The sequence below is a fragment of the Gopherus evgoodei genome, chromosome 1 (assembly GCF_007399415.2).
Source record: "Gopherus evgoodei ecotype Sinaloan lineage chromosome 1, rGopEvg1_v1.p, whole genome shotgun sequence".
In the NCBI taxonomy this organism is placed as follows: Eukaryota; Metazoa; Chordata; order Testudines; family Testudinidae; genus Gopherus; species Gopherus evgoodei.
In genome coordinates, this window is record NC_044322.1 from 338326573 (window position 1) to 338347159 (window position 20587).

At 42.4% G+C, this 20587-nt stretch overlaps 1 protein-coding gene across 2 annotated transcripts in view; it reads left to right on the forward strand.

Moving 5' to 3' along the window:
• Positions 1-20587, forward strand: part of LRRK2 (leucine rich repeat kinase 2) — a 111058-nt gene that overhangs the window by 32769 nt on the left and 57702 nt on the right. For both annotated transcript variants that reach the window (XM_030536163.1, XM_030537008.1), the window contains exons 8-16: positions 865-984; positions 2191-2315; positions 8718-8797; positions 9447-9553; positions 10964-11093; positions 13413-13537; positions 16241-16374; positions 19387-19531; positions 19670-19809. In XM_030536163.1, coding sequence (XP_030392023.1) covers positions 865-984; positions 2191-2315; positions 8718-8797; positions 9447-9553; positions 10964-11093; positions 13413-13537; positions 16241-16374; positions 19387-19531; positions 19670-19809 — 1106 coding nt within the window. The remainder of the gene's footprint in view (positions 1-864; positions 985-2190; positions 2316-8717; positions 8798-9446; positions 9554-10963; positions 11094-13412; positions 13538-16240; positions 16375-19386; positions 19532-19669; positions 19810-20587) is intronic.

A 20587-nucleotide genomic window follows, 5' to 3' on the forward strand; every position in this document is an offset into this window, starting at 1 on the left:
AAGGCTCTTCTCTAGTGTCTATAAGCTGAAAGACCCTGTAATATTTACCATCTAAATTACAGAGACAATTTTTACTTTTTTTCTTTCTTTTTATTAAAAGTTTTTCTTTTTAAGACCTGATTGATTTTTTTCCCCTTGTTGAGGCTCAAGGGAATTGAGTCTGTACTCACCAGGGAATTGGTGGGAGATGGAGAGAGAAGGGAGAGGGGAAAGGTGGAATCCCTTTGTTTTAGATTCACGGAGCTTGAATCTGTATTACCTCTTGGGGAGGGGAAAAGAGGAGGGGGAAAGGTGCATTCCTCTCTGTTTTTAGATTCAAGGAGTTTAAATCACAGTGATCTTCCAGGGTAATCCAGGGAGGGAAAGCCTGGGAGAGGCAACGGTGGGGGGAAAGGGTTTACTTTCCTTGTGTAAGATCCAGGGGGTCTGGGTCTTGGGGTCCTTTGAGAAGGTTTTGGGGGACCAGAGTGTACCAGGCACTGCAAGTCCTGGTTGGTGGCATCAGTACAAGATCTAAACTGGTAATTAAGCTTAGGGGGATTCATGCTGGTACCCCATCTTTTGGACGCTAAGGTTCAGAGTGGGGATTTATACCATGACAAGAGGATCCTCATGGGCTCTTCCTACATGAATGAGGAGGAGAAACCGAAGAACCCAGTTCCCTGTTTTTCTTATTTTTGGCCAGTTATCCTCATTTCACAATGCAATTTACTTACTATGTCAAACAAATTAACTGCCTCATCTGCTGTTTTTCTTCAAGCACAGTATTTATGTCCTATGCATGTGGATATAACTATATTGTCTCTGTATATAAATATAGATCTAGCTAGATATTTTCAGATAAAATTGTAATCTACTTTTTAGGAAATTTTTTCAACATCCTGGTATTAAATGAGGTACACGAAGTCATTGTGAAGGCTGTTATAAGATACTCTGCAAATGCAAAGTTACAAGCTGCAGCACTCGGTTGTTTAGCTCTCCTCAGTAAGTAAATTCCTTCCTAATTACCTAAATAAAATGATTAATAGACAAATGTTTATGTTTCCACAGTTGGTGTGCTAGTGTAATTTCCTGTGGTTTCATAATTCTTCTATATTTTGGCACTAGTAGATTTCAGACAGGAATAGGGGTTAACGAGGCTAGGTATGCAACAGTGTTTTATCCTGCTCACCTGATAGAGCTCATTGTTTTGTTGTAGCATGCCAGTATCTACCAGTTAACTGCGTCACCTACCCTCCGCTTAGTTGGTATAGTGTTTTGATGAGCACTAACATATCTATTGATAGGTTGCATACTGGATAATCCCTTCTTAGTTTAAAAACTATTATGAGGGTAGCAAATATAGGTATTCTAAATCTCATGATTGGTTTGTATATCTGCAAATACTGCTATGGCAGTTTACTTCTGTTTCCCAGCAGGGTGGTGTCTATGTTTTAGAAATAACCTGACAGTTTTGAGCTTTGTTTGAAGCTGCATTAAGGCCACAGTTTTAAAATGTTTGTTAGGGGTGTGATCCTGTAACCTCTTACAAGTGTGAATAATTGTGTCACTTTGGAGTCAGTTGGGTTGCTCATGTGAATAAGGGTACCAAAGGTGTAGCAGATAGCAGAACTGGGCCTACTTTGTGTAACCTTTGGTACTATGTTGGCAACCATTCATTTTTGTAAGTACTGAAATTCACTGACAATTTAAAACCACATTTTATTTTACTCTTGGCCTATACTTCTCTTAGCCATTTCAGTGTACCCTTCTTTTCCTAATGACAGAAGAGTGCTGGAAGATCACAGTAACTCTGACAAATGGCAGTGTACAAGTGTCGTGGAGTCATGTTTTAACATCTGCAGTATTCTTTATGTGAACATGAAAATAAATGTGTGCGTGCATTTTAAAATTAGAAATATGGCCTGAGATATAACTACATTTAATTTAACAGCCTCTTGTCTGTAATGAACTTTTAAAATATTTTCATAATGTCCAAGAAAATGGAAAAAAAATCTGCTGCAGAACTTGAATCAGAAGTTTTTATCTTTCCTAGAAGGGACTGGCTTATATCACCTTTCTCTGGTAAAATCAGCTTTGGCAAAATCTGGATTTAGCCACATAGGCAGAGATGAGCACCCACGTAACTCAGAGTGGAACAAGTCCTAAATCTTTTATTTTCATGATAAGGATTGTCATTTTATTTTCAAGCGGAAACAATATTTTTAAACCAAGACTTCGAGGAAAGAAAAGAAGAGGAAGAGGGAGAAAAATTATATTGGCTGGAAGCATGCTATAAAGCATTAAAATTGCACCGAAAAAACACAGATGTACAGGTGAGAATTTTGTGTGTGTGTGTGTGTGTGTGTGTGTGAAAATAAAAAAATTAAATGCAGAAGTGAAGGTGTTTAGCAAAGTAATTCTCTCAAATATACTAAAATTATAGTCTGTAGAAATAAAGATTGGGTTTTGCTTAATTATTAATAATGGCTTCTCATGATAGAAGTGCATGTGGACCCACTCTTTTTCACAGACAGGCTCTTACCACCTGTTACAGGGTGCCATGATTTAGAGAAGCAAGAGAACTCAAGATTGTTAATAAATACCTTGTCACACAAAATAAATAAATAGATAAATAAAACCCAACAGGCTGTAAAACAGCGTGTTCATTCAGTTACAATATCTTCTGTTGTGTCCATCAGATTATACCTTTTAAGAGAGTGAGACCCACTTGTGAAGAATAATCTCCTCTTGGCAAACGGAAACAATTTAAATATTCCCCCAAATCAGTAGGTGAATCTTGACTAACAAACTATTTATTTGTAGTAAAGGGAAGTTTGAATAAAGAGAAATATATCCGATTTGTGATCATAATTATTTGCTGACATGACGCTGAAAATGATTTATTCTAGCCTACGCTGTCTGGTCAGTCATGGTCAGTATAGTGTCAGCTAACTCAGTTCTTCACATTCATGTTTGAACACAATAACATTTTCTCCGATAGATAAACTCTTGATGATTGGACTGGAGTTAGGAATTAATGCTGATCAGTTCTCCATTAGTTCATCTCCTCAGTGGGGTAGTCTCTGTCACTTCTTCAGATCATGCATATGTAGTCATTAAGGGTATAATTCACATGAGATACAGAGGGCCAGTGCAAGGCCTTGTCGGAGGCTGAAGTGTGGGCCAGGATCTTACCCTGTAGCCTTCATACCACAATATAAGAGAACAGAAATATAAGTGTTTATAAATTTAACCCAAGAGCCACGAGTCTCTGAAAAAAAGAATGAGACACATATAGTTTGTATGGTCAATGTCTGTTCTTCGAGTGATTGCTCATGTGCATTCCACAATAGGAGGTGTGCGTGCTGGCCACATGCACCGGTGCCAGAAGTTTTTCCCTTAGCAGTACCCGTAGAGTAGTACTCCTAGCAACTCCTGGAGTGGTGCTGCCATGGCATAGTTCAAAAACGGCAAAGGAGAGGTCGTCTTTGCCATGACACCGGAGCAAGGCTGGGGGAGAGACTGGACCTGCATTGGGCAACTCTCCATCTTCTTCGGCCTCCGACTCAAGTCGAGTGGAGTAGCCCAGCCCACTCCGAGCTGACCTCCCTGGGTGCCAGTGCCCACATTTGGGTGACCTCCACACCAGAGGCCCTGTAGGCGGCTTGAGATGTTGTCTCTCTACCAGTACTGATTGCACTGAAACCAGTGTCTCCCCAGTCCAGAGGCAAGCCGCTGCTTGGACCCCCACAATCGCCATTCGGACAGTACTGCTCGCGGTCAAGGGAAGGTTCCTGACAACGTTCTCCACTCAGTGACCGTCACACATACAGCCTGCACCAGTCCCCGTCAACTCCCATCAGGTTTGTCTGGCTGGGTGCTGAGCATCAGACCTTCCAGGCATTGCTCTGCCTCGAGGGAACATAGACCTTGCGATGAGAGCATGCACTGTCGGGACCAGGACAGGCGGCACTGGAACTCGTTGTCTCTGAGAAGCTATTGTAGCCCTTTGAGATACGGACGCCGACACCGCTCCCGCTTGTCGTCACGCTCGAGGCCCTTCCCATGGTACCACTCCCATAGCCCGTGGCATAGATCTCCGGCACCATGCGGTCGTGGATCCGCCTGCTCCTTCACTCCGAGATCATGGTCTCGTGCTCGGCACCATTCGCGATACAACAACTTGTCCCCATACTGGGATAACGGTAGATCGTGTGCCAGCCCAGCCTCCCTTCGAAGTCAGCAGTCAATGGGCCAGGCGAGTCAAGCAGGGCAGTCTGCTCTGATGGTGCCACAGCAGGTGCAGTGGCACTGGGCTCCCTGGCTAGCGCCATGGTACCAATGGGCCCTGTAGGCCCCAATGCAGCCCCTGGTGGTGGCTTGCTCAGTGGACAGAGCTGTGGAAAAACCATTGGCTTCCCTCTCTCAACCTCCCAGAAAAGGGTCAGAGGAGCGGTCATCCCCAGTCCCGTGCTCAGAAGGGGGACCAAATGGTGGGCCCAGCAGTACCGGTGGGGATGCAGAGCACCACAGGCCAATCCTCATCCTCCCCAAGTGAGGCAATCACGGCTCCTTCTCCTCATCCTGTACTGCAGGAGAACACAAAAGCCCCCCAAGAGTTGTTGAAAAGGGTGGCATCAAGCCTCAACCTTCAAGCAGAGGAGGTGGAGGAACCCTCGGACTCTCTTTGATGTCCTCTCGGCTATGGCACTGACCAGGGTGGCTCTCCCACTCCATGAAGGGGTGGCAAAGATTTCAAATGCCCTGTGGCAAACCCTGGCTTCCTTTCCCCCCATTTCTAAGAAGACTGAATGGAAGTATTTTGTACCTGCCAAGGGGCACAAGCATCTATATACCCACCCCACCCCCTAACTCCTTAGTGGTCAAGGCAGTCAACCATAAGGAGCGTCAAGGTCAACCCGCTTCTACCTCTAAGAATAAGGACTTGAGACTTGACACATTCGGTAGAAAGATTTATTAATCCTTGAGTTTCCAACTGAGGGTAGTGAACCACCAAGCCCTCCTGGGCAGATATGACTTCAACAGTGCCCAAAAATTCAGATTCCCTTCCGGACAGTGATTAAAAAGGAGTTTGAGGCTCTGGTTGAGAAGGGCACAGCCGCCGCTAGGGCAGCCCTTCAGGCAGCCTCAGATGCCGCAGATATGGCTGTGACATCTGTGGCCTCTGCAGTGTCCATGAGGAGAGCGTCATGGCTCCTGTTGTCTGGGTTGTCCAGTGAGGCGCAGAACTCCTTGCAGGACCTTCCATTTGACAGCAAGGCCCTGTTCGTGGAACAAACAGACATGAAGTTACATGGTCTTAAGGACTCCCACACTACTGGTCTCTATGTCCTGGTCCCAGACAGGATCAAATTCAAACCGCAGCAGACCCCCAGTCAGGCCACCTACTCTAGATATGACCACCCTTATTAAAAAAAAAAAAATCAAGGGACTATAAAAAGCACCCACAATGGCAATCTTGGCCTGCACCCCAGTCTGGGCCCTCTAAGGGCAAGCAGGCGGGTAAACACCAGTTTTGATGGGATGCCTGGGGGTGACTTTCCAGTTTGCACCAAGGATCCACCTGACCTTGCCTTCTCCAACTGCTTATGTACTTTCCTCCCAGAGTGGTCCTGGCTGACCTCGGACCGATGGGTCCTCAACACCATCTCCCAGGGCTATACCTTCCAATTTCTTGCTACCCCACCCTGTCACTCTTCAGGGACTCCTCTCACAGGGGCTTACTCGAGCAAGAGGTGCAGTGGCTCCTTCACTTAGGAGTGGTGGAGGTGGTGCTGGCAGAATTCAGACACAAGGGATACTACTCCCGCTATTTCCTTATCCTGAAGGCGAAAGGAGGGCTCAGGCCCATCCTGGACCTGCGAGGCCTGAACCAGTACATGGTAAAGCTCAAGTTTCACATGGTCTCTCTGGTCTCCTACATCACCTCCGTGGATCATGGAGATTGGTATGCTGCCCTCAATCTACAGGACATGTACTTCCACATTCACATATTCAAGGGCCACAGGCATTTCCTCCGCTTCATGGTAGGGTAGGAACACCACCAATTCACTGTCCTCCCGTTTGGCCTATTGACGGCACACAGGGTCTCCACATAGTGTATGTCTGTGGTAGTGGCCTACCTCAGACGTCAGGGGGTCCAGATCTTTCCCTACATCAATGACTGGCTGGTCAAAGGCAGCTCCAGATCACAGGTACAGGATCATGTAACACTCCTCCTGTCCATGTGCACCATGCTGAGGCTGCTGGTAAACAACACCAAATCCACACTGGTACCGGTGCAACGCATAGAATTTATTGGTGCAATTCTGGACGTGACATCGGCCAGAGCCTCCTCCCACCGAACAGATTCAAAACCCTGAGGGAGCTCATTGGGGTGGTAATGAGGTTTCCCTGTGATGACCGCCAGAGTGTGCCTCCAGCTTCTGGGTCACATGTTGGCATGCATGTACATGGCTCATCATGCCAGGCTCTGGATGAGGCCCTTTCAGCTCTGGTTGGCCTCTGCATTCTCCCAGTCCAGAGACAGGATGGACAAAGTCCTCACGGTACCTGAACCTGTGCTAGCCTCCCTCTGTTGGTGGTCTGCCCTGGGGAACATGCTGCAAGGGGTTCCGTTCAGGGGCCAGCCTGACTGTGGAGCTGATGTCTGATACTTGGGGTGGGGAGCCCATGTGGGAAACCTCCAGACCCAAGGTCTGTGGTCAGCATAGGAACTAGCCCTGCACATAAATGTCAAGGAGCTCAGGGCAGTCCGTCTAGCCTGTGTGGCCTTTTGCCTGGACCCTGGCAGGCAGGATGGTCAGGTTTCTCATGGACAATACGGTCTTGATGTTCTACATCAACAGGCAAGGCGGGACCCCACCCCCGCCCTCTGCCACAAAGCCCTCAGGCTGTGGGACTTCTGTGTATCCCATGATATCACCCTGGAAGCCCACCACTTACTGGGCACCTGGGACTCTCAGGCAGATTGGCTGAGCCAGGACTTTTCCTCTCCGCATGAATGGTTGCTGCACGCAAAGGTGGTGCACAGGATCTTCTGCAGGTGGGGCACTCCCCAAGTGGACCTCTTTGTGACCAGGCAGAATCACCGGTGTCCCAGTTTCTGCTCCGGGGCGGTGGGGGGAGAGCATGGGTGTTGTCTCCAACGCCTTCCTTCTGTCTTGGTCCGGTCAGCTTCTGTATGCCTATCCCCCATTTCCACTGATTGGCAAGGTCTTGGAAAAGGTTGCAAAAGGCTTGGACCACTTCTTTCCTTATGTTAGGCCTCCAGTCCCACAGTGGAACCTGAACTTGGTACTGGCCAAGGTGATGGGACTGCTATTTGAACCGCTTGTTACATGCTTCTGGTCCCACCTTGCCACAAAGAAAGCTACTTTCTGTGAGATCAAGCTCCGGGCTCTGACCTCCGAACCCCCGTACATGGTGTTCCATAAGGACAAGGTCCAGCTCTGACCACATCCCTCGCTCCGACCGCATCTCTTGTTCCTTCCCAAGGTGGTCTCCGCCTATCCTATGGGCCAGGACATTTTCCTGCCGATGCTCTGTCCCAAGCCCCACACGTCCAGTGAGGAGTGCCACCTCCACATGCTAGATGTAAGACGGGTTCTAGCCTTTTACCTGGAGCGTACGAAACTGTTCAGGAAATCTTCACAGCTGTTCATTGCCACAGCTGAACGCATGAAAGGTTGGTCAATCTCCACCTAGCGGCTCTCCAACTGGATCATTTCATGTATCCGGACTTGTTACGACCTGGTGGGAGTTCCCCCGCCGCCGATAGCGCAAGCCTCGTCAACTGCCTTTCTGGCTCACATCCCTATTCAGGACATTTGCAGGGCTACCATGTGGTCATCGGTCCACACGTTCACCTTGCATTACGCGATCATCTCCCAACTAGGGAGGACGCTGAGTTCGGCTGGGCGGTGCTCCGTCCTGAGTGTCTGTGAACTCCTACCCACCTCCAAGAGATATAGCTTAGAATCACCTATTGTGGAATGCACATGAGCAATCACTTGAAAAAGAAAAGACAGTTACCTTTTCCGTAACTGGTCTTCAAGATGTGTTGCTGATGTCTGTTCCATATGCTGCCCTCCTTTCCCTCTCTCGGAGTTGTCTGTCAAGAAGGAACAGAGGGTGGAGGGAGTGCGCAGTGCTTTCTACCACACCATGGTGGTGCCACTCCAGGTGTCGCTAAGGGTGCTCCCCTACGGGTGCTGCTAAGGGAAAAACTTCCAGCACCAGTGCATGTAGCGAGCATGTACACCTATTGTGGAATGGACATGAACAACACATGTCAAAGAACACCAGTTACGGTTATCAACTTGGTATTACTTAGCACAGTGAGAAAAAGAGATGGTCCATGGCTTGTTTGAAAAAAAGTAAGCCAGGGAAATTCCTAAATTCTATTCCTGAAATAAAACAATAGTCAATAAGAACATGAGATATATGTGTGTATTTTTAGTAAGATCTGTATATATAAAAATTAAGTGAGGCTTTCTGTCATCATAACAACCCTGGATAACATAAATTATGACTGAATTAGTATTTTTATACATAACTGTTAATTTTTTTATCTGTTTTTGATGTGTTGACCTCCACAACAGAATGGCAAAAATAGTGGAACTATTTTTAAAATGTTTTTTAAAATAATTTGTAGCTGTTTTAAATTGTATTTGTTCTAAAAGTATTTTATTTTGCTCTTGTTTTAAATTCAGGAGGCTGCTTGTTGGGCTTTGAACAATCTGTTTATGTATCAATGCAACCTTCATGAGAAAATTGGAGATGAAGATAAACAGTTAGTAATAATAATTTGAATTATATGTTGGGGAGCACAGAGATTCAAAACTAATTGTTAGGTCACTTGGGTTAATTAATTTATGGTACTTTGTTTCCCTTTGTTGCTTTCTAATTCATCAAACAGGGCAGGGCCAGCAGTGATACCTGAGGGAGGGATGCTGCCTGAAGACACTCAGCTTGTTGCTGTTCCCAGAAGATTAGGACTGGGGGAGGAGCTTCAATCATCTTGTAGCTTGGGAGAAAAAGATGAGGAATAAGCCCGCAAATTAGATGGAAAGCTGAGGTGTTGGGGGCACTACTGAAATCAAGGAGGAGAAGCTGGACTTGGGCAAGACGGAGAGAATCTCTTTGTCACCTCCTTCTCAGAGATGCCATGATAGCCAAATTTGAAATATACTTTATTGTATTCTTTTGTGGACCTTGACTCATTTAGACAAAGCCCCCATTAATGTCAGGGAGACAGGAATGTGCAGTTTGCAACTATTCAAAGGGCTTTCTCTTTAACTGTTGCTAGGGCAAAACATTAACAACCTGGTATTATGTTCTACAAAGAATAATTGCACTTAATTCTAAGATAGGTTCCTAAAAATGTACTATAACCATTGTAATATGGCCATTATGCAGTGATTTATTTGTTTTTGTGAAAGGTATCCCCTACACAGAGAAGTGATGCTAGCCATGCTGATGCATTCCACAGCAAAAGAAGTGTTTCAGGCAGCTGCTAATGCCTTGGCAACTTTATCAGAACAAAATGGTAAGGAAATTTAGTATAGATTCCCTCGTCTTTACTGTCAGACTTCAACTATTTTATTACAATAATATTACAGGGTACTGTTACATAATATCATTGGAGTAGGGTTGGGACAGCTCATGCACTGAAATTTAAGCATGCACATAGGCACTTCCAGGATCATGGCCTTCGTCCTGTTGCTGCTCCTGCCCCTGATAGCCTTGGGTAGAGTGAAACAAAAGATTGGCACCCTAAAACTTTTTCCCCAGGTGAGATTGCATTATGTTGCCACTAGACATCCAGGCCATCCCAGTACAATTATTTACATATTGAACTGAATAGTACAATGTTGTTGTTGCATGTAACAATATCTCTTTCTACAAAAACCCAAATCATGCAGATGTATTAGTTATATATTTGGATTTTAATAGCTATACATAGATAGATAGATTGATACACACACAGTATGTATACATTATGATATCAATTTTATTACAACAAGGGATGGGATTTTCAAAGGTGCCTAAGGGAGGTAGGCATCCAATTCCCATTGAAATTCTATGGGAGCCCAGAGCCTAATTTTCTTAAGTTCCTTCGAAAATCCCAGCTCAAGGTCATTGAGTTTTGCTTTTTTAAAATTCTCCCCCTGCGTTTTTTCCTTTTAAAATAATGTACTTAACACAGAAACAATAGATGGGGAGAAGCATCTTGAAATCTACAAGTACAATTTATAGTCAATTTACATAATAGCTTGAAATGTACATACTGGCTTGTGAAAGGCAGGAGTTAGTGATAGTTATGATGACCAGTGCAGGATTCATGTGGTATAAACATGACTATTCTATTCTGCAGTGTTATTTCAGGTATGATGAACTCATTACTTAATCTGAATCAGATCTCAGTTATGGATTAATTCCATTAAAGTAAATGGAGTTATGTTGGTGAAACTGAAAGACTTTGGACCGATGCAAAAAGTAATACTTATTTTTGGAGCCTTATTTTGAAAATTAAAGGGTTTTTTTCTTTTTCTTTTTTTTTTTTAAGTTCTAGGTTTCCTGTATGATCACAGGGGAAAAACTCACAGTAAAAGTTATTTTGAATAAAAATTAAAAATAGACTGATAAATCCTGCATCCCATATTTGTTCCCATTAAGCAATTCTAAGATCCTAAGTTTATGGGCTAAGTTGTGCAAATACACTCTACTCTACTTCAGCCTATACCATTTTCTAGTTTGTATGTATATAAATTTGTAAATAAAGTGTTGGCCTTGCAAAGTCTTACACATATCTCACTTGTTTGAAGTTATGTATGTCCTATTGATGTCAGTAGGACTACTTGCCTGCTTCAAGTTGGACGATGCACAGAAGTTGGCAGGATCACAGCCTAGATGAATATATTCATGTTTGTTTATATAACGCTTTCTCATGTTGTAGTAAATATTAGAAAGATTCTTTTGGCAAAAGGAATACATATTAATGTATTGGACATAATGAAGAAACATTCAGAGTCCCCTGAAGTGGCTGAAAGTGCCTGCAAAATGCTGAATCGTGTTTTTGAGGGAAGGTAAGATATACTTAGTAATGTGGGGTCATGTGATGTTCTAGTGCAGGTTTTAAAACATTTAAATAATTGACAGCTAGTTATTTACTTAACATAGGGTGAAAATTTACTGCAGAGAGGATGTCGCATAGAAAATTTTGAATTTCTTAAGCAAAATCACTCTTCAACCGCATCAAAAGTTCACTCCCAAGGTGACTTCCACTTTTCATATGAATCAGTTTATTCAACTTTCAACCTTTTATCCTAAACCTCATGAGGATCGAGGCCAGCTCCAGGCACCAGCCCAGCAAGCAGGTGTTTGGGGCGGCCAATGGAGAGGGGCGGCACGTCCGGCTCTTCGGCTGCAATTTGGCAGCAGGTCCCTCACTCCCTCTCGGAGCGAAAGACCAGCTGCCAAATTGCCGCTGAAGTGGCAGCAGTAGTGCCACAGATCGTGATCGTGGCTTTTTTTTTCTTTTTGCTGCTTGGGGTGGCAAAAACCCTGGAGCCAGCCCTGATCAGGATAATAGGGAAGCCTTCCTCCATATGCTTGATGTGAGGAGAGCCATGGCCGCCTATTTGGACAGAACAAGAGCTTTCAGAAAATCTCAGAGACTCTTCCTTTCCATTGCAGATAGGTCAAAAGGTACCACAATTTCAGCTCAAAGATTCTCCAAATGGGTCTTGAACTGTATCAAGCTCTGTTACCAGATACGTAATGTAGCACCCCCATCTTCAGTATGCACACATTCTATGAGGTCAGTGTCCTCCTCTGTTGCCTTCTCCAAGGATGTCCCTATATCAGAAATCTGCTACCTTGGCATCTGCACACACCTTTGCAGAACATTATGCCATCCTGGGAAACTTGGCTGCAAATGCCAGCTTTGATGCCTTGGTGCTATCATCTATAACAGACTCAGCTCTGAAGACCCAGTGATGGGAGTCACTTACAATGGAGCATCCATAGGGACACTACTTGAAGAAGAAGTAGTTACTCACCTTGTGCAGTAACTATGGTTCTTTGAGATGTATCTCTGTGGGTGCTCCACAACCCACCCTCCTCCTCTGTACTTTGTAGTGCTTGCCATTGACTCTGTAGTAGAGAAGGAACTGAGGAAGGTTTACCCGCGCACGCTGGCCAGCCTCATGGCAGGCAAGGAGCAGCACATGTGCTGGGTGAGCGGACACTGCTACCAAAGATCTCTGGTCAGCAGCACAGGGACACAGACACATCTTGAGGAACCATCGTTACTGCATTACTGCACAAAGCGAGTAACTTCCTCATCTCACTGATCAAGTATTACCTTTTATTTCCTTATCACATAATGTTAATGTACTGCACAACCATATTTACATATGAATAAGTCATATGCAATCACATTGTCATTTTAATTAGAAAGTGCATTTTTATTTACCTAATTCAGTGGTCCCCAAAGTTCTTCAGTCGTGCCCCCCACCTGGTCAGCGCCACCCCAGGAACTGTTGTCGGGAGCAGGACCAGAACCGGTCAGGAGCTGGGAGGCCAGAAGGCCATGGGCAGACTGGGGCTGGGTTGTGCACTCTCCCCGCCCCCAGTGAGCCCCACTGCCCCCCCCAAAATACTTCCCCCACACCCATCTAGCAGGGCATGCCCCACAGTTTGGGAACCACTGACCTAATTGTGTAATAGAAACATTTTAAAGGCAATATTGCTATGAAAGAGTGAAATTTTAGAAAACCCTAAAGATAGCAGTCTTAGCATGTATTTAGGTGCTATTTTTTACCACTTCAAAAGTAATGAAAAAATATTAAAATGAAGGAGAATGCCTTCAAAAGATAATTATAGGCTTTGTTGCTACCCATTTTGGAATGCCAATAAACTGAGCTAAGGTTTGTTTTTTGATCTTAATAAATGCAATTTTGTTACATCAAAAGCTGACATGACAGATTGCAGAAATGAACAGAAACAAGCTTCTGTCACTTCATGAACAGTTTATGGAAATTTATGGAGCAAACGGAAGGAGTGAGATCACATGTCTTTTCTTGCATCTTGAGCAGAGTTTTAAAATGGTACATATGAAATGTACGCTTCACAGTAACATGCTCTGTTATTAGTATGTTATTAGTCTGCACTGCATAGAAAACTTCTGAATATTCCAGGATTGAAATAATTACATTTAGTATTATAATAGAGATTAAAAGCATGAAAATACTGTATAAGAAAACTATAATAGCTGAATTTGTTTGCTAGTTAAAACTGAGAAGATTAATGTGCAGACTCACATACTGCTGTTTACCAAACTAAAACTAATGCATTTCTAAATTATATGTTTATTAATTCTGTAAATGCATATTTACTCTTAGTTTCCCCTATCTGGACATAGTGATAATAGTTGCATCAGAAGTCATAAAGGCTATGAGGAAACATGAAAAGGTGCCATCTGTACAGCTGGAGGCCCTTCGAGTCATTTTACCTTTTATGATCCCTGGTAAGTCATCCAAGGAAAATAGTTGATGTTATGTGTCAAATAGGAGAATATAAATAAGATGGCTGTTTTCTGATCTTTCTTAAAATAGTTAATCATCCATTCTGTAGTGGAACTTCAAATCAGTAATTTTTACTTAAAGCTCTATAATTAAAGGGGAACTTTTTAAGGATAGAAACATAGCTAAAGGTGGAAGAAAAAGCTTGGCAAACGTTGAACATATTGGGCCAAATTCATCACTGCTGAAACTCTATTGACTTCTCCAGTGATGGACTTACACCAGTGATGAATTTGGTCCATTGCTGCTTCCCTTGATACTACTTATAGGCTTAGGGACTATGAATCCATTGCCATGACTTTATACCTTAATTATTGGCTGTTCCATTAGTGATAGGCCAAAAATAACAAACTTTATTTCAAATTGGATATACTAGCAGAAGGTATTGCTTCAGTTCATTGTCATATAGAACAGTAACTGGATCTCACATACCAAGCAATGGGGGCAGTGACTTCAAGATTAGAAACATATTAGCTCTTGTCTACAGCAAATAGTTGTGAGGCTAAACTAGATGATTTAGGAAATCCATTTCAAAGAAACACCTTACAGACAATCTGCAATGGGGAAAAAAAATGTGTGTTCCCTTTGTTCTTTATTGTGTAGAAACGGAAGGCTTGGAAAGGTTAGAGACGATTCTTGTTTTTTTTAAGTTATTTTTTTAAATCAAAAATATTAAGTCTTGTCGTCTTTGTTTTTGCTGACAGTCTCATTGGAATACTAAAGATCTGGAGGGAGAGCTTTCTCAGTCTAAACTGAAGAGATGGGGAATCTTTTTGAAGACAGCATTTCTTGCAAGTGTTTGTCAGGAGTTTTGGTTAAATGAATATTAACAAAAACAAACCGTTTTAAACAGTTTGATTAAAATGCAGGTTTCTCTTACAAGCTGAAATTTTCATTTCTTGTCCCTTGTAATATAATTATAGTATTTTTCCATTCATTCAATGAGTCCTTGAGCAAAAACAGGAGATTTAAGACTTGATATTCAACTTTAACAGGCAAGCAGAAGAAATTCTTTTTTTGCTAAAATCTTTGTCCATCATAATGAAGCCAAAAAAGAGACTTTTTTTTTCCCTTTGACTGTTGCCCTAGTTGGCATTTGAAGGTTAATACGTGAAGAAAGTTAGTTGTTTATAGAAAAAATAATCAGTACATTCTTGAATCCTAAAGAGTCTTTTACATGATCTCTAGTTACTTTCTGTAGTGCCAGTTTGCGCTGAGAGCTGATTACTACAAAAAGGTTAAAAGAGCAGAACATGGTCCTGTTAGTTTATGTGTGCACAATTTCCATTTTTGTTATCTGTGGATATAATTTGGTTTATAATCTGCTGCCAACAGAAAGGTCTAGTAGTCAAAAATTCCTTCTAAGTGCTTTCCTTCCAAGAAAATCCTAAAGGCATTTAAAGTAAGTAGTATGGACACTAAGAAACAGAAATCCATTAAGTAATTAATTTCTTGCTAGATTTTGAACTGAAAGTGAAAAACAAAAGCTGAAATCTTCATTTCTCTTGCATCTGCTGTTGACTGGAGCCCTACATGGTTCTCTGTATGATTAGACTTCATCTCCACTCATAGAAAAATATGTGATCTTTCTGTATCCCATCTGATTTTATTAAGTTTGAGGTTAATTGGGATTCATCTTATGAATGATTAACATATTGTACAAGTTCACATGCAAAATCCCCCCCCACACTCCATTTGCTGCAACCAAAATTCTTTGGAGTATTTGTTTCGTAATAATCAACAACATGGGGAAATTGAGTTTTAACGCCATGGGCTCTTGGTAACTCTGGTCTGTGATGTTACAGAACTGTGTAAATAGTGAGAAACTAAAATTAGGCCGTCATGGAGTGCACTAACTATTGGTGGCACCTCTTCCTGGAGATTAGCTCTGGCTAGGTGTTGCACCCTCCACCGGCAGTGTCTCTCCCATCATCCCCTTGGCCCGCAGACCCCTCTTACTCCAAGAACTGCAGCCTCCTCTTCATGACTCAGCCCTCTGGCCTGGTCATCGTACATGTCCCCCCTCTTCTGCGGTATCAAAGTCCCTGTTGACAAATGGGCTTAGGCAGTCTTCCTACTCACTGCCCCACCAATGCCACTTCAGCAGCTGGTAGGAGGACACAGGCCCACCCTCTACTCTAGGTCCTGGCTCAGAAGCCCTCTCATCAGCAGCGAGAGTTTGATCTACCCCATCCCTCTGTGCTCTTCTCCATGAGCCTTGCCTACCTCTCTGCTCTTCCCCTTCTCTGGGCTTTCCAAGCCATGCTCTGCCCTCCCAGGGAGTAACTGTAGGCTTCTTGTCTCTAGTCCCAGATATAACTCCCTTCTCCCAGGGGGTGACTGCAGACTACTTCCCTACAGTTCTCTTCTGCTCCTCAGCTTCTGGGTTTTATACAGGCACCCCCTGTTCTAATCCAGCTGAGCCTCATTTAATCAACCCCTGCTCCATGGCTTCCCCTCCAGGTGCAGACTGTAGGTTAATTGGGTTTAATTTACCCTCTCAGGGTCAGTGTGGGGAGTACACCCCATCCCACAGGTCTCAGGAGTTATCTGTAAATAACTTTTGCAGCAGTTTGATTGCAGTACTGATTTTACAAAGAAAATGTGAAAATTGTTTTCCAGAAGAAGTGTTTTTCTGTGTGTTACAGGTGCCGTGAAAGAACGGCAAAATGGTTCTTCAGGAGCAGTGGGAGATGCTGACTTGATGCTTACCTTAAAAGTAATTAAAAACCAGTGTTTGTTGGAGGGGACTCACACACTAGTGCTTGATGCTTTGAACAGGGTATGGTTAAAATCTTTCTCCTAATAAATTTGCTTGGTATTTTACAGTTGCAATTAATGACTTATTTATAACTTTGAATGCAATGAAATCATTTTCTGGTTGATTTGATAAACTTTACCTTCAATGATCTTTCATACATGTGTTCATCTGCTTTACTATTTTTTTCTTACTCTAATTTATTCTGGAATATGCCAGAGAAGTTCATCTTTGATGCAATAATTCTAGTGGATATTTATTAGGAAACTTAATTTTTCTTAGACATTCAATTCATTTGCAGTTGTTTTTGATAATATTTTAAATGTTAAAGACGGTTTTATGCAGAAATAATGAATATCCTGCATAAGTTAGAAGTTACTGTATTTTACACAGAAAAACCTGCAACTGTTCTCTTAATGTGATTTACCTAAAACCGGTAAATATGAATACAGATTTCTTGGATTCCAATAGAACAGTGTTTCTCAAGCTATTCCATACCAAACAGAACTGCCTGGGACTGCTTGACTCTGTAGCCATTGGGAAGAGCAGGATAGTTGCAACCTCACGAGAAGAAACCTGGAGAGCAAGAGGCACCTGCAAGCAGGTCCCAGCAGGACAGGGAGACAGAAAACAAAATGCTGGGCTGCAACAAAATAGCAGTTCTGCAGCAAAAATGCTGAATTATGTGGCACATTGGAAAAATGCCAAATCCAATGGCTCATTGAATCCATAGGCTGTGATTGAGATGAATGAGGCAGTTCATACATCTCTGAGAGCAGTTTCTCTCAACATTTTTGGGTTGGCGACTGCCTAGTGAAGTCAAAATTTTTATAACCCCCTTATATGTATTACAAAAGTAGTCATAGTAAACAATGTATCAATGCTAGCAATAACAAAACTACACCTCTACCCCGGTCTAACGTTACCCGATATAACGCGGTTTCATCTATAACGCAGTACAATTTTTTGGCTCCCGAGGATAGTGTTATATCAGGGTAGAGGTATATGTAATTTATGTTATTGTCTATGTTTCAAAGGGTTGAATGAAAATACTTGACCTTGAAGGGTAAGGGTGTGCAGGGAGTAAGAAGTGAGATTTTCTTTCCTTTAAACTAATAGAAGTTTCAATACATTGTGATCCCTCTTTGTGATGCTCTGTACCTCGGAGGAACAACCTACACCTCCATGTTCATCTTTATGAAATGATTGTGTGGTATCCAATACAAAGTTTGTCATCTTGGGTGTCTTCAGAAGGCTCATAATGCACTGAGCCTGGTTGTTATAATCTTTGTTACAGTAATGTTACAGTAACGAGGCTGAAAATGTATCCTCATGGCTTAAAGGAAGCCCATGCAAAAACTCTCCAAGAGCAGAGAGGCAGTTCACACCTCATCAGGCATGGCTGGGACAAACCCAGCCCAGCCTCACAGGAACAGTGAACACTGTCTTACAAAGCAACAAAAGAATCTGTTAGACCCTCCAGTGAGTCACCCCCTTCCTTTGGGCAGTTTGGGTCTGCAATGAGGTAATGCTCACCTGACTTTGAAGGATGGGGGTGGGGGACAAAGCCAACAGGAAAGAAAGGACATGATAAAAGGGAGAGACATTTTGCCATGCTCTCTCTCTTCTTCCTACATCTACAGACACCACCACGACCAACCAACTGAACCACTAATCAAAGGGGAGAGCCTGGCTGAAGAGCCAGCCTGTGGTGAGAAGCATCTAAGTTTGTAAGGACACTGCAAGTGTTAAGATCAGCTTAGAATGTGTTTTGTTTTTATTTCATTTGACCAAATCTGACTTGTTATGCTTTGACTTATAATCGTTTAAATCTACCTTTATAGCTAATAAATCTGTTTGTTCTACCTGAAGCAGTGCATTTGATTTGCAGTGTGTCAGAGACTCCCCTTGGGAGAACAAGCCTGGTACATATCAATTTCTTTGTTAAATTGACATACGTAAGCTTGCAGCGTCCAGTGAGCACAACTGGACACTGCAAGACTGAGTTCTCAGGGTCTGGCTGGGACTGGAGATATTGGCTAGTGTCATTCGCTTGCAAGTAGCTGGGAGCAACTTACATGCCAGAGGCTGTGCGTGAACAGCCCAGGAGTGGGGATTCTCACAGCAGAGCAGGTTAAGGCTGGTTCCCAGAGTCAAGGATTGGAGTGGCCTAGCAAATCACCGGTCCAGACAACAGCAGAGGGGAATGTCACACCCCTTAATGCCTTTTGTGATCCTTATGGGGTTGTCACAACCCACTGGTTAAGAAACACTATCTTGGAACTATTGCAGATTCAGGAAGGCATCATTGCATCAGTTTGTGCTTGGTTCACATTAATGAAAGGTTAAGAAAAAGATAAAGAGGTAAAATGGTCGTAACCCCCTTGAGGTAACTCTCCAGGGAATCATGACCTATATGTTGTGACGCCCTGCAGCAGGACAACTGGCTGGTACTTTGTCTTCAGGTTACAAATGTAAATGAAGGGAAACAGGGAAAAATGGCCACAAATAACCTAACATTTATTGCATAACTGAACAAAAGATTAGATATTTTTGAAGTCTCGTGTGCCCGTTAGGCTTAACCCCTAGGCATATCTTTCTTCGTGTTAAATAACCCAGATGATTCTGACCTTTGGATTATTAGGAAAATATTTCCAAAGCCTCGCATGTTTTTGAGCCATTTGTCTTGTGTTTCACAGAGGGTTGTTTTTTGTTCTGTTTTTTTGGACAATGGGGAAAGTGCATTTTTTTGCTCTTCTTATACTCAAAATGACTGAATAGTTTTTGCTCTAACTTTCAAAAAATATTCACCTTTACAAGATTTCAGCCTGAAAGGTGAATGTTGTGGAAAGTTACGAAAAGATGAAACAGCAGGTATAATGGAAAAGTTTATGCAAATTCAATTGCAATGATTACTTTCATAACAGCTACAATTTTACACCTTTTGAGAAAAAAAACCGACCAAGCAACTTTCCTTATCACGTTGAGTAACGGAGAAAAAAATCTGACCTTATTTTGTATTAATTTCTCTTTTAGTTTATTGGAAATCCTGGCATTCAGAAATGTGGATTAAAAATACTTTCTTCTGTAGTGGAGTGTTCAGGTGCACTACAAATGTTATCCCAGCAAGGAGCCACAGACACTGTCCTTCACACACTACAGATGTATCCAGATGATCAAGGTACATAGGAAGATTTCTTGTGACTTAAATGTGAATTTTGTAATAGCCTATGTATCTTTACATCATATTATAAATATAACATACTACATTTGTCTCTTTAATTCTGAACCAGTAATTAATATTAATCTTTTTTTCTAGAAATACAGTGCTTAGGTTTGAGTCTTCTAGGATCTTTGATTACAAGAAAGAGTTTGTGTATCGCATCTATGCATGTGCTGGCAACAGTTCTGGTTTCTTCTTTACGGCGATTTAAGGAGGTCGTTGAAATACAGACACACGTATGTGATATGTTTGAGTGTAAAGATGAGAATGAATGAAAGAAAATGGGAACAGGTTTATTTTTAAAAACTTTATTTGCTATGTAAATTTGAAATATCTGTTTCTGGTTTTTTGCGTGTTCGTACAGTGCCTAGCACAATGAGAACATGGTCTATGACTAAGGCGCTTAGTTACCACAGTAATACAAATAGTGATTGAATTACTATAAAGCTGAGCAAGTGAGCACTTAAAATTAAATCAAACTGTTGAGGTTCCCATAGTGATGGCTGTCTCAGAAGGCATTAATTCAGTTCAGAATATGCATCCATAAGTGTGGATGCTTACCTGAACCTATATGGTCTGCAAAACTGGAATAGAAATCCCTTGATAACAATCCATCACTCTATCAATCATCATTTTATAATGTACCCATCATAGTTGTAGCTGAGCAGCTTCTATGAAAAATAAACACAAAATGTGTGTCTTTCAGCCCTGTCATCAGCAACAAGCTTAAAGTTATTGATGAGATTTTTAAAAAAAAATTCTGTGTGAATGCCATTGTACTTGAGAAGGTTAATACAGTTTATTGAATAGATGGGTTTTGCATATAGTTTTGAATGTGGTAAGAGTGGTACTCATTTTTATTTTGTCAGGCAATGAGGTCATTAGCTTTTTTTCTGGCTCCTGTAGATGTGAGGCTTTCCCTGCTTGTCATCAGCTTTATTTTTCACTGGAATTAAGCCATCGTGTGAGGTCACTTTCTTCTGAGTCCCACTACTTCTGTTTTAGCTCAGGCTA